The 14,531-nt window shown below is 36.3% G+C and overlaps 1 protein-coding gene across 1 annotated transcript; it reads left to right on the top strand.

Moving 5' to 3' along the window:
- Window positions 1–1,021: 1,021 nt before the first annotated feature.
- On the top strand, window positions 1,022–5,707 carry LOC122316854 (interferon-related developmental regulator 1). The gene is made up of 13 exons (XM_043133675.1): window positions 1,022–1,466; window positions 1,675–1,846; window positions 2,077–2,157; window positions 2,599–2,681; window positions 2,765–2,880; window positions 2,992–3,102; window positions 3,324–3,433; window positions 3,704–4,016; window positions 4,094–4,171; window positions 4,263–4,313; window positions 4,411–4,500; window positions 4,625–4,702; window positions 5,382–5,707. Exons 1-13 carry the CDS (start codon window positions 1,457–1,459, stop codon window positions 5,430–5,432), a joined length of 1,344 nt encoding a protein of 447 aa, XP_042989609.1. The 5' UTR covers window positions 1,022–1,456; the 3' UTR covers window positions 5,433–5,707.
- The last annotated feature ends 8,824 nt before the right edge of the window (window positions 5,708–14,531 follow it).

Here is a 14,531-nt window from a genome sequence, read left to right as displayed (position 1 = left end):
GGTTTGTTAGAATATGTGATCGGAGTGAGAGCAGGGCACTGAATGCGGCGGTTGTTCTTCAAATCCATCGCAGACTTTGAGTCCAATTCCTTGTAGCCACCGGACATCAGGCAATCGGAGATTGAGCTGTGGTACTCCAATTTCATCCAAAAGATGCCTAGCTGGTGTTGGTCACCACCCATGGTTTTAAATACCGTACCGTACCGGCCGGTACGGTCGGAATATTCCGTACCGGTCACCGGTCCGATACAGATATTGCACATGTTTCGTACCGATCTGAATACCGGTCGTACCGGCCGATATTTCGGCCTACGTACCTGTCGGTATTTCGGCCTTCTATTTTTTTATTTTTTTTTCAGTTTTTCAAACTACAAGTTTATTTTTTGACTCCCAATTTATACCAGACTATTTATAATTTATATATATATATGTATTTATGTATAAATTATTCATATATAAATTATTATTTTAGAATATAATTTATTTATTTATATTTATACATATAATTTATTTATATATTGACTATCCCGAAACGGTACACGAAACGGTATCGGTACTGAAATATTTCATTCCAATACCTTGATCGGTACGCCATCCGATACGGTATTCAAAACATTGTCACCACCACTAAAGCAATCGATGCGTGAGGATGAGCAGAGCATCAACGGTCAGGATGCATTCCTTTTTTTTCTTTTCTAAAAAAAACAAAAAAAAGAGAGAGAGAGAGGAAGAAAACAAGGGAGAAGCCGGTGGCCACCAATAATTCGATTTGACCTGAACTGTACGAGTCAGTTTGAGTAAGTTTTGTCTTTTATTTTATGCCGAGTTGGGTCGGACCAAGCCCAAAACAGTCTTGGGCAGGCCGGGTTGCAGGCCTACCTAGCGGAGATCTCTGTGGATTAGCACCTTTTGTTTCCACGTGTCCCTCTCAATTTCCACGTGCTATATCTGCAATAAACAACATTTTTTATTTTTTGTTGTGTGGAGCAAAAACTAATGGATTCCTCAGCGCCAAGCCTCCCACGTAACGACCCCTTCCCATTTGAAATTACCGAATGTACCCCTCTACGAGGTTCGCCGAATATTCCACACCACGCAATTTGAATGGAATAATGCCGCATCCTTGGCAAGAACCTCCCCCGTGACCTATCGCCTCACCTGCGTTTCTTTAAATCCCTTTCCCCATTACGAAACCTTTCTTCTTTCCCTTGTTAATTCACAATTTCTCTTGCTGAGAGACTTTCCTTTGTACCCTTGAATTTTAATGGCTTATTCTTCCTTCGAATCAACTCATCCTTTGTTGTTGTTGTCGTCGTCATTCTTGTCCTTGTTTTCTTCTCTCATATTTATTCATTTCAATTCGAACGATCTCATATTTTCAAAGCCTTCCCTTCCTCAGATTCTCGGTAAATCTTGTAGCTCTTTCTGACACCGAAAGTAGGAGGAGCCCTCACCGATGGGAAAGCGTAAGCCTTTTTTTCCCCTTATTTTAGTTGAACTTAGGGTTTTTGTCTTTCTGATTGTCTTGTAAGTTATTTTTACCGGAAATTGACCAAAGTTATTACCATATTATTCTTCTTTCTTTATTTAGTTGGACTTCAATTTGCTTAAATTGTAGCTTGAACTTCAAACTTTGCAATAATTCGTTGTTGTTGATGTTTTTGCAACTCACAGGCAAGTCTCAACGTAAAAATGCTGCGATGTTGGAGAGCGATGATGATAATAGTAGTGTGAGCTCGTCTTCGACCACGCGGTCGGATCGAGTGCCCGTTTTGGGGACCGAAGAAGTCCAATTAGATAAAGACAGTTTACTAGAACAAGCTCTAGACGCTCTTTATGAAAAGAGGTATATTTACGTTTCAGTTGGATTGATTTTTGCTAATGAATGGGCTTTTTTTTTTCTAAAGTATCTAAAATTAGGTTACGCGGGACTTATTTCTTGTTAAGCTCGCAACGTTATAAGGAAGTCCAAGATATTTAAATTACTTTCTTCTTTCAACGATTATATTTGCGACCATGAATTTCGCTAAATATTGGGTTTTTTTTTTTTTTGTTACTCTTATTATTGACACAAAGGGGTTCCACAAGAGAAAAAGCTATGGCATCAATTATTGAGGCTTTTAATAGCAGCTTGCAGCATGACTTTCTGGAAAAGAAGTACGTAACTTTTTCTTGTTTTTCTTTCTTTATTGTATATTTTCTCTCTCTTGTTCTTCTTTAGGTGCCATAGGACGAGATATACTAGAAATAGATGGAGAGAAGCTTCTTTCTGTGTTGTTTTCTTTTTGGAAGAGGGGTGCGAGGTAAGGTGTCAGATTATATAAGGGGAAGAAATAAGGTCCCTGTTTGCTTTATTAAGCTTCTTGCTAGTAATAAGTACAACCACTTTGGATTCATAAATAAGGGTCCCTGTTTCCTAAAGAACTCCGGTGTCACCCATGTGCTTTCTTTTTGAGATATAAGTGATGTTCCAAATTGTACATCCATCTTCTGTTTTTGTGTCTACTTAGTGTTGGAAATGTGTATATAATACACTCCAGATATCCTTTATTTTTTTCAAATTCTTGTGGATCCTCACAATCTTATGTTGTTCTTTAGATTTGCCACTTTACTGCATCAGTGTCTGAACTCTGTTAAACGCGGGTCTTCTAAAGAGATATCTTTAGCTTCCCATGCCATTGGTTAGTTGCTTAGTCTTTTGTTGACTTCTTTGCATTCTCTCCCAAATTGAATCTCAATTTCAATAGTTAATCCATTTTTGTAGGCTTGTTGGCCTTGACAGTTGGCCCTGGGGATAATGCACATGAAATATTGGAAGAGTCGATCACTCCTCTTTCACAGGCTTTTAAATCTGTGTCTGATTCACTAAAAATATCCGCGGTACAGGATGTTCAAAATTCTATTGATTGTATGGGCATTTACTCCTTGATTGTCAGGATCTTATTTGATACTTACCTGTTGTTTTCTACGTTCTATGGATTGTAATTGTAGTTGCTGGAGTGCTTGGCCATCATCACTTTTGTTGGTGGAAATGACTCTGAGGAAACAGAAAGGTCAATGCAAATAATGTGGCAAGTGCTTAATCCAAAATTGGGTTCTAATGTACGTATTTCTGCTCAACATATTTACTTTTGAATGTGTTTGACCGTGCCAATTTGATGCTTTTGATGTAGTTTGTAAAGATGCTTACTAAGATTTATCCAGTTAGCTATGTTGATTCTACAGGCGTGATAACTTGAAACAAGAATCCATGTTCTTTTTCACCTTTTTTTCTGCCTGGTTCTTGGTTTTCTTAAATGGCCTAATGCTCTTTCATATTTTAGGTTGTTGCATCAAAACCCTCAGCAGCTGTCATAACTGCAGTGGTGTCGGCTTGGTCCTTTCTTCTGACAACTATGGATGGGTTCAGCCTAAATCCCAAGCATTGGCAGGAGTAAGTTGTTGATTTCTGTCCATCACCTTATTTCCCTTTGCCTTCCTTTTCTTTTATTTAACTTTTTCTTTCTCAAAACTAATTGTGCACACTAATACACACCCATTGTATCACCTACACCATCTCATGCTTGGTGCTTTTTAAACACAGCTGCCCCCTAATCGTGTAGGAGTCTTGAGGGAGATGACACCTGCACAGTCTAGATGCTATTGGCTATATAAGCCAAATATAATAAAGAAAATGAACTTACATCTTTAGGTAATGCTGCAGGTCAATATCATATTTATCAAGTCTGCTGGATAAGGATGACCGGTCTATACGCATTGCTGCTGGTGAAGCGCTTGCTCTAATTTTTGAGATAGGAAGTGTGGAGAAGTTTTTTGGTGAAGCTAAAAGTTCAAATGATGGCTCTATTCAAGAAGGAAGCAAACCTCAGGAAGGATTTTCACAGATACAAGGACTGAAGGGGAAAATCATAAATCAAGTCAAAAACCTTTCTGCCGAGGCAGGTGGTCGAGGTTCTGCTAAGAAAGATCTTAACAGTCAGCGCAACTTGTTTCGAGATATTTTAGAGTTTTTTGAGGTACTTCTTTGATTTTCTAGCAAACAGATGTCTTACTGTTCACTTGAGGCTGACAACAGACTTACTTTTTATATTAGGATGGTTATTGCCCTGAGATATCAGTGAAGATTGGTGGAGAATCATTACAGACATCCTCATGGTCTCAACTGATACAGGTTTCATACCACCACCCAATCCTCTTATATTGCTAGTTCGTGAATGTTGCTAACTTCAGATGTTCTTATATCAAATTTCAAATGGTAACAGTTGAATTTTTTAAAGCGCTTTCTTGGGGGAGGCTTTGTTAAGCATATGCAGGTTGGTTTCCTGTATGTTCTTGTCTGCTGCCAAATTTTAATTGCTTGTTGATTTTCATATTTTGGCTGAGTGGCTGTGGAAAATTTGATTGAAACAGGAAAATGAATTCCTTCATGATGTCTTTGGGTTCACACCAAAGAAGAAGCATCTTCTTGATGATGAACATCGTATATCGAGTGCTGAAAAGGTTGGTTCTCATCTGCATTTGTTTCTCCTAGCTACTTATGTTTGGAACAATATTCATTTGAGTTTGTTGCTTGTCACATATTGCATGTGTTTTATTTTTATGATTTTTTTGTGTCCTTTTACAGAGGATGTATAAGTCGCCCAACTCAGTTCTCAACAAGGCTAGGACCCAGCTACTTAACAAGCAGAGAATGTTATCTGAGGTTGGTTTTTCCTTATCCACCCTGCAACTAGTATTCCATGGACTTTTTGGTGCGGTTTATTGATATGCTTAAATTACGTAGGTGAGGTCATCTGCGGATAGGATTTGTACTGTTAGGCCACTGTCTTTTTGTTTATATATATATATAATTTCTTTTTTCTTTTGTTTCTTTTCTTCTTTGGGGAAGGGCAGGGGGAGGGGCTTGACTGGCAAGCTCACACCAACCCTTGATATTCGTGTGTCCAGGGTTTAATACTGAACTGCCTGGACAAGTAGGATTGTCACTTCATGCGGGGGTTGATTGGTTCCCTGCAAATCCAAACTTAAAAGAAGACAATACATAATGGAGTGCTTTTGAATCTGATCGTATGTTAGTGGAATTCAAAGTTTAATATATTCGATCGAGAGGAATATGAGACAGAAATGTTAAGATGTGGATTTGATTTGGAGTAATGTTAATATTCTTTTGTGGTAGTAAAGGACTAAGATTATAAATGACTCATAAAAGATTAACTTTCTAAATCAGTTTGCTTATAGTCAAATATTGTTGTCTTTTTTAATTTAAGCCAATTTTGTTCTGCAGTAATTAGTTTGGCATGTCTACTCGCACTTCAAATAGATAGGCACCTTATTTATGATCTTAATGCTGTATTCAATCTCCATTTCTGTGGTATATACAGGGTAGAAATGCTGGCCACTTCGCAGTCAACGTGGGTGATGAAGAGGTGTGAAGGCAAAGATGTTGTGACACTTATTTAAAACCTTGATGTAATCATATATGACGTGGTGGGCATTGCTACCATCTAGTTATCTGCTACTTACCCAATTTCTCTATTAGCATCCTCGCGTAAGAAATTCGTGTGCTTGCTGAAGGATCTACATACACACATCAGATTTGTCACTGTACTTTATCCAATAATTTTTCTACATTGTTCTGTTAAGACGTTAATTGATGTTACATTCATAAACTAATTGTTATTTGCGATTACTAAAAAAGCCTTTTACATGGGTGATCTGTCTCTCTGAGTTTCAGTTTTCGATGGTTTGAGCTAGTCGAAGCGAGAGTTTACCACCGAAACCGCTTCTTTAGCTGGCCTGGCCACATGCAACTGAATCAGCGGAGTCGGTTGCTCGGGTTGGGTTGTGTTTTGCTAGTTGGGTCCCTTATGTTCTCAGTCCAAAGAAGTGAGGTGTCGGTTGGGCCCATTTGTAGTCCAACTTCTGAGTCTATGTACCATACTAGATCGTATTCATATTGAGTCTACACCGGTGGTTCGATCTTGGGGTTGCTCATCTTTTTTTTTAATGGGGCCGTGAATGGCCAATGAATGCGAGGGTTTTAAGAGGTTATTGGCATTCTCGTTTCTATTTTTGTGGACCTGAGATGACAGAAGCGAAGAGTGGAGCAAGAGACGTATGGTGTTCCTAAAAAAAAAAAAAAATTAGTTGCAAGTATAATTGTGTATTAATATGTTCATTAATCTATTATGATTGAATAAAAAGTAGATTTTATTAAAAATAATGTTAATTTAAAATTTAAGTATGAAGGAATCAATATTAATATGCAGATTAGTACGTGACTTTGTTTATATGTAGTAAAATTCTTCCTAAAAATTTTGAAAGAAAAAAGGCTGCGCATGTTTCGTGCTTATTGACGCCTAAAATATTCGACGACTGGCACGGTACGGTACCTGTTAGTTTTCAGTAGATGTTGATTTGTCGGTCGGGTTATGGTTCCCGAGGATTCATGTTGAAGTGCGGTTTTGAGGGTGATGTGGTAACTGTAAGTTAATAAAACAGATGCATTTATGTTTCTAAAACGAAAAATGGACTCATCATTTGTTTATGGAGAAAGGAGAAAGTCTATACTTAAGCCGGTTCTTCTGCATACACCACACACCATGACATGGTAAACCCAATCTGACCGCCATGTCACGGTTCCTCACTTAAGCCGGCTCGTTTACCCATCCCCCTCCCCCCAACACGAAATCGTTTCAGACCCATTCCCTCTCTTTCGAAACCATTCGCTCTCTTCCGAAACCAGACCCGTTCTCCATTTCCGTTTCCTCGCTCTATTCTCCTCCTCCATTCCTGTTTCCTCTCTTCCGAAACCAGACCCATTCTCCTCTTCTGCATAAAATTTTTTTCCATGGAATAAAAACATAGTTGCAGAACCCAAACTATCAACTATCACCACATCCATAAATCCATACCATAGTTGCAGAAACCAAAATGGGTTACCTTGCAGATGCCTTTAAAATCTTAAATTAATGAAAATAGAAAATTTTTATTATTTATTTTATATTTTAACTATTATCACCTCAAATGTCATTCTTAGGAAAAAATAAAAAATATTGCACTTTGTCTATATACCAATTCTCAACTAATAATAGGAAGAAAGCCAAAATGGGTTACCTTGCAGATGCCTTTAAACAAACACTGGGCAGATGGTAGATTTCAACATGAAGAAATGCTTTCAGCAAGTACCTTCTTAGGGAGCCCTTCTTCGCACAGTATCTATTTGTAGAACCTTGAACCATGGGGGTTAACTTGGAGGGATGGAGGCGTGAACTGAAAATGTATTTGAAAAGAGATTCTGAGATGTGACACGTATGGACAGGCGAAAGGAGGAAAGGGAAATTGTATCTGAAAAGAGAAAAATAAATAAATTACTGTACACAAAAAAAAAATTAAAAGCCACGTGGGCGGTGTGTGGTGTGGGCAGAAGGCCTGGACTTAAGTGTAGACTTTCTCTTGTTTATGCGCTAAAATTGCTGTACAAATCATCCGATTTTTTTTCTTTTTAGTGAGTCCTCTCGAGTACTCCCCGTGGAAACTGTATGGTCATGGGGATAATTAGTAATTACTAGCTAGTCCCGTGGTATAGATGATAGAACTTTTAATGTATGGTATGTGTCGAAAGTATATTAAATCCGTATTTTATAAGTATTTAAATACGTATGATGCCAAGAGCCATATGACTTGATTCTCCAAGTAAAAATACTGGATTCGAAATCGAAACTCCCACTCCCTTGTCTTAAAATATATATATATATTTAAATAATTACTGCTTGATAACATGGACGCCCGCGCGTAGCGTACGTTTACCATAGGTAGAGGTGATTTACAATTCCTTCAAAGAGTAGGGATGAGGTTTTCTCTTTAATTTGGGGAATCCATGCATAGATGATCCATTCCATTCTCAATAAATAAAAGTCATCTTTGGAGGACTATCACTCGAGACTCATGGAAATACATTAAACTTCGTTTGAATAGTAAAATTATTTCATATTATTTCATCTTATTATTATAAATTTTTAAATATTATCTTACAAAATATAATAAACAATTCAACTCTTTTAATTATAAAAATAATAATATTATTAAATAATAATATTCTAATAATATTTTATTTAACTTTTAACTATCATCTCATCTTAACTTATTATTCAAACGGCAACTAAGTCCACGCACAAAATTGAAGTTAATTAAGCTAGCTCTGCCAGGACATTTTTTATAGCAGGATTGTTGAGGAAGTTTGAATGGAGGAATGGATCAAGATCGGAGAGATCAGTACTGTTACGTAACCATGCAGTAATTTCATACAGAAGTACTGGAAGGCTGTGATTTCATGCAGGTGAGTAAAAGATAATTCGAAATTTGGTCGCAAGTCTCAAATTATTTGTGCGTGTCTTGAAAGAAGGAAAAAAGAGCAGGGATTAACTTCATGATCTGGGGCTGACTTAGATAGCATTTTTCTGGAAATATAAGAGATGATTGGTAGAGTAGTTTTTTTTTTCCCCCATTTTTTAACCCATTGCAATTATGGGGCTGAAGATTTTAGGTGGAGATAAAACCACTGATGATCAGAACTTGCACGTGCTCACTATTATTAGTAGATTAATCTTGAATGCCAAAGCGACATGAAAACTGAATGAGCATACATGTATGCAGTACTTGCTAGCTGTATTGGCCGACGTTCCAGTACTCCTTTTGTGATGGGTAATGATATCTGTGAATGGGTCGAAATGCGGTGGACAAGTGCATGCATATATTGCCTCGCAACATGTAACGACAGCACAGCGGAGCTAGTCCTCTTCCACCTCAGCCCAATTGACAAAGCAGAAATGAATAAACAACTTCTAATCAAATACGACGTTCTTATATATAATCTCAACATGATGTATGGCTCGAGTCATAGCTAGTAGGGTTGTAGACGCGTAGGCCAGGTTTAGCCAACTAAGTTTTGTAATTAGATTCATCAATTTTGCGACCTAGCGATCGAACTCAAATAAGCATGTTTCTTAGGATTGATCTTCGGGTGAAGTTTGAACAGCTCACTTTTTCATAAATGAAAAAAAAAAAAAATGTAGTTAATTTCAAGGTGCCTCTCTTGGGCCGATCGAGGGCAATTAGCTTGGAGCTAACCTAGGAGCCAAAAGCTAAAGATGAACATAATTAGCTGCTAACTGACAGTTAAATTGTCAGTGTCGGAGAACTGATGAGAAAGGGGTCCATGATAACGAAATAATAAGGCATGGGGAGTAACTGAGAGTGGCACTTCTCTCATCTTATTTATATATACATACAAGAAGTACTCCTAGCAGCTATGGTACGTCTCCTTGGCTCGAATTCTACTTTGTTTTATGGTGTCAAAAAGCCGGAACGCATTCAATTGAGGAGGCCCATACGTTGGACTTGGATTAAAAAGCGCCCAGATCGACCTTCATCTTTTTTTAAGGGTACCAGATGTGAAGAGTGGGGAAAACGGTGATGTACCCATGTGAGCACACTGCCCGGTAGGTTTGGGAGTGTCAAGTATGAATGAATGATGGTGGGGAATCAGGAGCAGTCAAAACATTGGGAATCCAAACTCCTACACTCTACTGACTACTTCCTGTGAGATACAAGGGAAGATTGGCAAGCACTTTTTTTTGAAAGAGATGGCATGCATGGGAGTTAGAGCATTCACATTAATTTATATACATGTATATGTAAAATTACATTTTTTAGAGATCTAATTTATTATACAAGTAAAATTTTTATATTAATTTATGTAAATTTGAGATAAAATAATAATAAAATATTATCATTTTATTTTATTTTATTTTATTAATAGGGTTTGATCTTCAAATATGTAAAATATTTGAGTAAAATATTTTTTTGAGAATGAATGAGTAAAATATGTAGAAAGAAAGTGGGATGAGAGAAAAAGAATGAATAAAATATATTTTTGTGGGGTACATAGGTGTATATGGGTGTGCATGGTGCTTTGCTTTTGTGGGGTATAACCCTTTGTTTGTCAGTAGTTTTTTAAGGCTGCACCCACAAGCATGCTTGCATAGTTTCCTTCCATCTCTCTGTTTTCTTCCTGTCACCATTATATTGGGTTTAATTGCCTACTGACCCAACTTTCCAGTTTCTGAATTCTACAACTTTAGTCCACCAAACTCCACATCATGTATATTTAACGTTTGGCCGTTTTGAGTTCTTTTATTTTATTTTTTTTTCCTTCACTGTTGCAATTCTCTCAAGCAAGTAATTAATTCATGGTGAGAGAACGTGTGCCAATGAAAGGGTATATTTTATTCTGCGTGTATAGTTATAGTGTTGGAAGTTATTCTCGATCATGATTCTTCTTTGTGAGACTCATTCATATAAGAATTAGATTATTTTCTAGGTAAGAGAGTTAGCTAGGTTCCTAGCTAGCAGGTTTCATATGATCCTTATACTAATCTTTAGCTCACTTAAATAAGTCGATTGAGCTTGTGAAATATTTAATTAAATATGTTAAAGATTAAAATCATGGTTCAAACAAAATAGTATTATTCCGATATTATAGAATCAAATCACTATTTATCCCAAAAATTTAAGTTGATAAAAAGACAACAACTATATTCAAGCTAATTCCTAATTCCTAGGTTTTAATACGTCGTTTGATCATAACTTAATCATTATGTTTGAACTTAGGAACTAATTGAAAGTGTGTATTTTCAAATTTTAAAGATCAAAATGATTGCAGTATTTGTCCATATATAGATCATTCTATTATTTATATATGACATACGTACGTACACTACTCTCACCAACCAAATTATACTCAAAAACCAAGCAAAATACCAATTGAAATTATCCATTAATTTGTTTGGATTTGGATTTTCTAGGTTCCTCAAGCAATCTACTGTACAGTCTGTACGTATGTGGATTTCTCTAAATCCCCACTATTGCTTTCAAATTTAAAAGTAGAGATTCTAACACACGGCATTTTTTACTTTAAATTCAAGTACTACTTATAACAGATGATCTAGTATGCATTAATTTTCTAGAATACTATATATGTGTGAATCATCATGGTGATGCTCGGACAGATCTATTAATTAATTGCTGAAATTATAAATGTAATATATATATATATATATAATAAGAAGAGCAGCAGTACTGGATTAATCTAGCGTAGTACTGCTGGTACTGTAGAAATGGTTGCATCAAACACTGATCATGATCAGATGGTGAGGTGGGTCTTTTATTTTTTAAGTTTTTTTTTTTTAATTTATTTTCTAATTTGTTCAATGAATAAGGTGGGTCCTATCTTACATCCTCAGGCACCTATGGTCTGATAATATATCAGCAAAGAAGAAAAGGATTGTAACATGTAAAAAGCAAGAAAGTCACAGTGCATGCAAGGCTGGGATCGATCGGAGCAGAGTCATGAGGGGCATGGAATTTTTCTATATATATATATATAATACACAGTGGCCCTTCAAAAGGTAGTAATGTTTTGTACGAAGAGATATAAGGGAGCACTTATACAGGAAAATTGCTTCCTCTTTAAACAACCGCATGCAATATTCGGCCCTAAGGATGCGGTTGCCCCTTCAAACTTGCACTTGGCGAGCCTCCGTGCAAGATCACGAGGGGGCTCCAGACACTCTAGATACTGCACCTTCCCCCTCAGATCACTCAACCCTTAAAAACGACAAAATGTATTGTAATCATCTTTGGGAAATCTTTTAAAGGTCTTTATTCTAGACTATAATCAAAATACTTTTCATTAGATTAATTAATGTTCTTGGCAGCTAGCTACCTAGATGCAATGCAGGTTGATGATCAAGGAAAATTAATCCAAGGCCGTATAGTAGCATTTGATCCATTTATTAATATTTGTGATGGATTAATGGATACGGCCTGATGATCAATCCAAATCAATGTTGAGTTCAATTGTGTTTTTGGATTTTGAAAAGCACCCATGACCAGAAGATACGCAAGAGATGCTACAATCCAAATTAAAGCTAGCTGTACGTAGCATGAGCGATCGCGAGATTTTATATATAGAACAGCTAGCAAAAAGATTTGGGCAATCTGAGTGACAATTTGAGACTTTATTGTACCGCGTTAATTTCAGAATATGTACATCAATGACACACCTAACACACACACACACACACACACACACACACACACACATATATATATATATATGTCGTAGGAAACTTAATTCAATCATGGATATTTACATGAATGCGTGTTCAATCAATTAATGTCTGTCCTTCAGTTCTTGCATTATACGGAGGGAACAATATGCATGTGCCATTTATATATAAATTCACCTTCACTAACTGATCTGGGAGTAAACCAGGTCTGAGACCCTGCGAATTATATAGCAGAGGCCAGGCAGTAATAGATATAATAGTCTCGATGAAGAATGTTCAATTTCATTTCCCATTAACAACGTCCTATAGCTAGCTTATGGATCAGATGGACCATAATAATATATTTATATGTTGCATGGTTCCCTAAAAAACAAAAGAAAAAAGACGTACCCAGGATTGAAATTGTGGCATTAGTAATTTAATTTCTATCTTGGTCCACAGTTAATTGAAGTTTTAAGTCAGTATTAACACCGACACGTAGGTCGGTTCTGGGTTCATAGAACAGTAACATGCTAAGGATAAATCTCATCAACATTGTACCTACGTAGCAGTAAAACTGAAAAATTGTATAAAAATGAAGGGTTGACAAATCGATTAATTGCTTAATGCATTTATCCAATCAGATCGTCCATGCATGAACCAAGTACGTAATAAAAAGGAAAAAATATAGTTACAAGTATAATTGTGTACTAATCTGTGTACCGATGTGATGTGATTAGTTAAAAAGTAGATTTTATTAAAAACAATGTTAATTTAAATTTTAAATATGAATGAATCAGTATTGGTACACAGGTTAGTACGCAATTGTATTTGTATATAGCAAAACTCTATAGTGAAATCATTCTCACTTTTCTAGGCAAACTTACATGATTAGCTAGCTATTGATCAAGTACTCAACCTCAATATTCCCCTTGACCGAAAAAAATAGCGATATATATATATATATATGAGGGGCCGGTACTGAGCAAAACTATTTGCAACTATCATGCATAGTTTTCGTTGAATGACTGAGACAACATATAACTCGTAGACAGTATTAATCAGAAATGACCAGAAAACATCTTCTTCAAATATCAGTACAAGCTAGGGAGGAAAAAAACGTAGTTTTAGCACATGATTATCATCAGAGGTAATGATGTTTCAATAAACTAGCTGCGTTGGAACATTATTTTCTTTCGAAGAAATTGGTCTCGCAGCGATGGTGGCTGGCTAGCTCTCATGTTAACTCCATTCATGGTTGATTAAAGTCTCTAATTTGATCTTTAGCTGGTGCAAGTGCTACTGCTATATAGCTCAACTACTGTACGTGCAACTGTTCATGGTATCACATTTTCTTTTTTTGTTAGGTAGTTTGAACGGGGGCGCGCGTATATATACACATATATATATATATATATATATATATAGGCCCATGGAGAAGGGGGTCGAACCCCAGCTTTGAACCCCCAGCGTACAGACACTTGTGAAGAGAGAAATATCGCCACATTCAAGTGTTGCAACAATAAAAATAAAGTGGAATGTCCTTTCCAACAATGTATTGTCCCACCGCTGATGAGCAGCTAAAGACAGAGGACAGCATAATCAAGAATGCAAACAGTAACTGATCAGAGGGAAAAATAGATTTTTTTAACTAATTTATAGTAATAAAAAAATTATTTTAATTATTAATAATCTTTTTATTGCTATAAATTAATTATAAAAATTTATCTTTTTTGCAGTAAAAATGCATGCCAACCATCCGATTTGATTTGCTTTCAGACATTCATAGATAGACTTTACGTTAAGGTACGTATGGGACCAGAAAACACAGATTATTACCTAACGTGCGTGTACAGTATCATTTTGGTCTTTTACGTAAAATCAGAAGGCATTATTATTGAAGGTCGATGCTATTTTTGGTCTCAGAGGCACATTATACAAGCTAGCAGCTAGCGCACTGCCATTCGAGTGATAAATGAATTGGGCAGTACTACTGGGTACGTGAAAGTAATCGATCGATTCTAAGATCTCTAAACGATAGCTAGGGACCCCCATGCATGCACATGCACCGGTCAACGCAATAATCTTGATCTTCTCTCTCTAAACCCAAATTTGATTGCATTTAGTACTTCTTTATAACGTACGTACGTCGACTGACTGATTAAGCTGATCATCATATTTTAATTAATCATGATCGTATTCATGATTAAAAATTAAGAATTATATAATCTCCCCTGTTATGTAATCTTACCAATTAGAAAATAAGACATTTCAGTACTGATTGAAAATTTGGATGCATGGTATATACCATATTACTCGATTGTACTAATTAATGGGGACTCTTTTCTTTTCTTTTTTTTTAGAGGCAATACTATTTATTTTAATTTGGAATTACATGGATTCGTGCTATATATTTAGAGT

Source organism: Carya illinoinensis, chromosome 7, assembly GCF_018687715.1.
Source record: "Carya illinoinensis cultivar Pawnee chromosome 7, C.illinoinensisPawnee_v1, whole genome shotgun sequence".
In the NCBI taxonomy this organism is placed as follows: Eukaryota; Viridiplantae; Streptophyta; class Magnoliopsida; order Fagales; family Juglandaceae; genus Carya; species Carya illinoinensis.
This window is presented reverse-complemented; position numbering and strand designations above follow the sequence as displayed.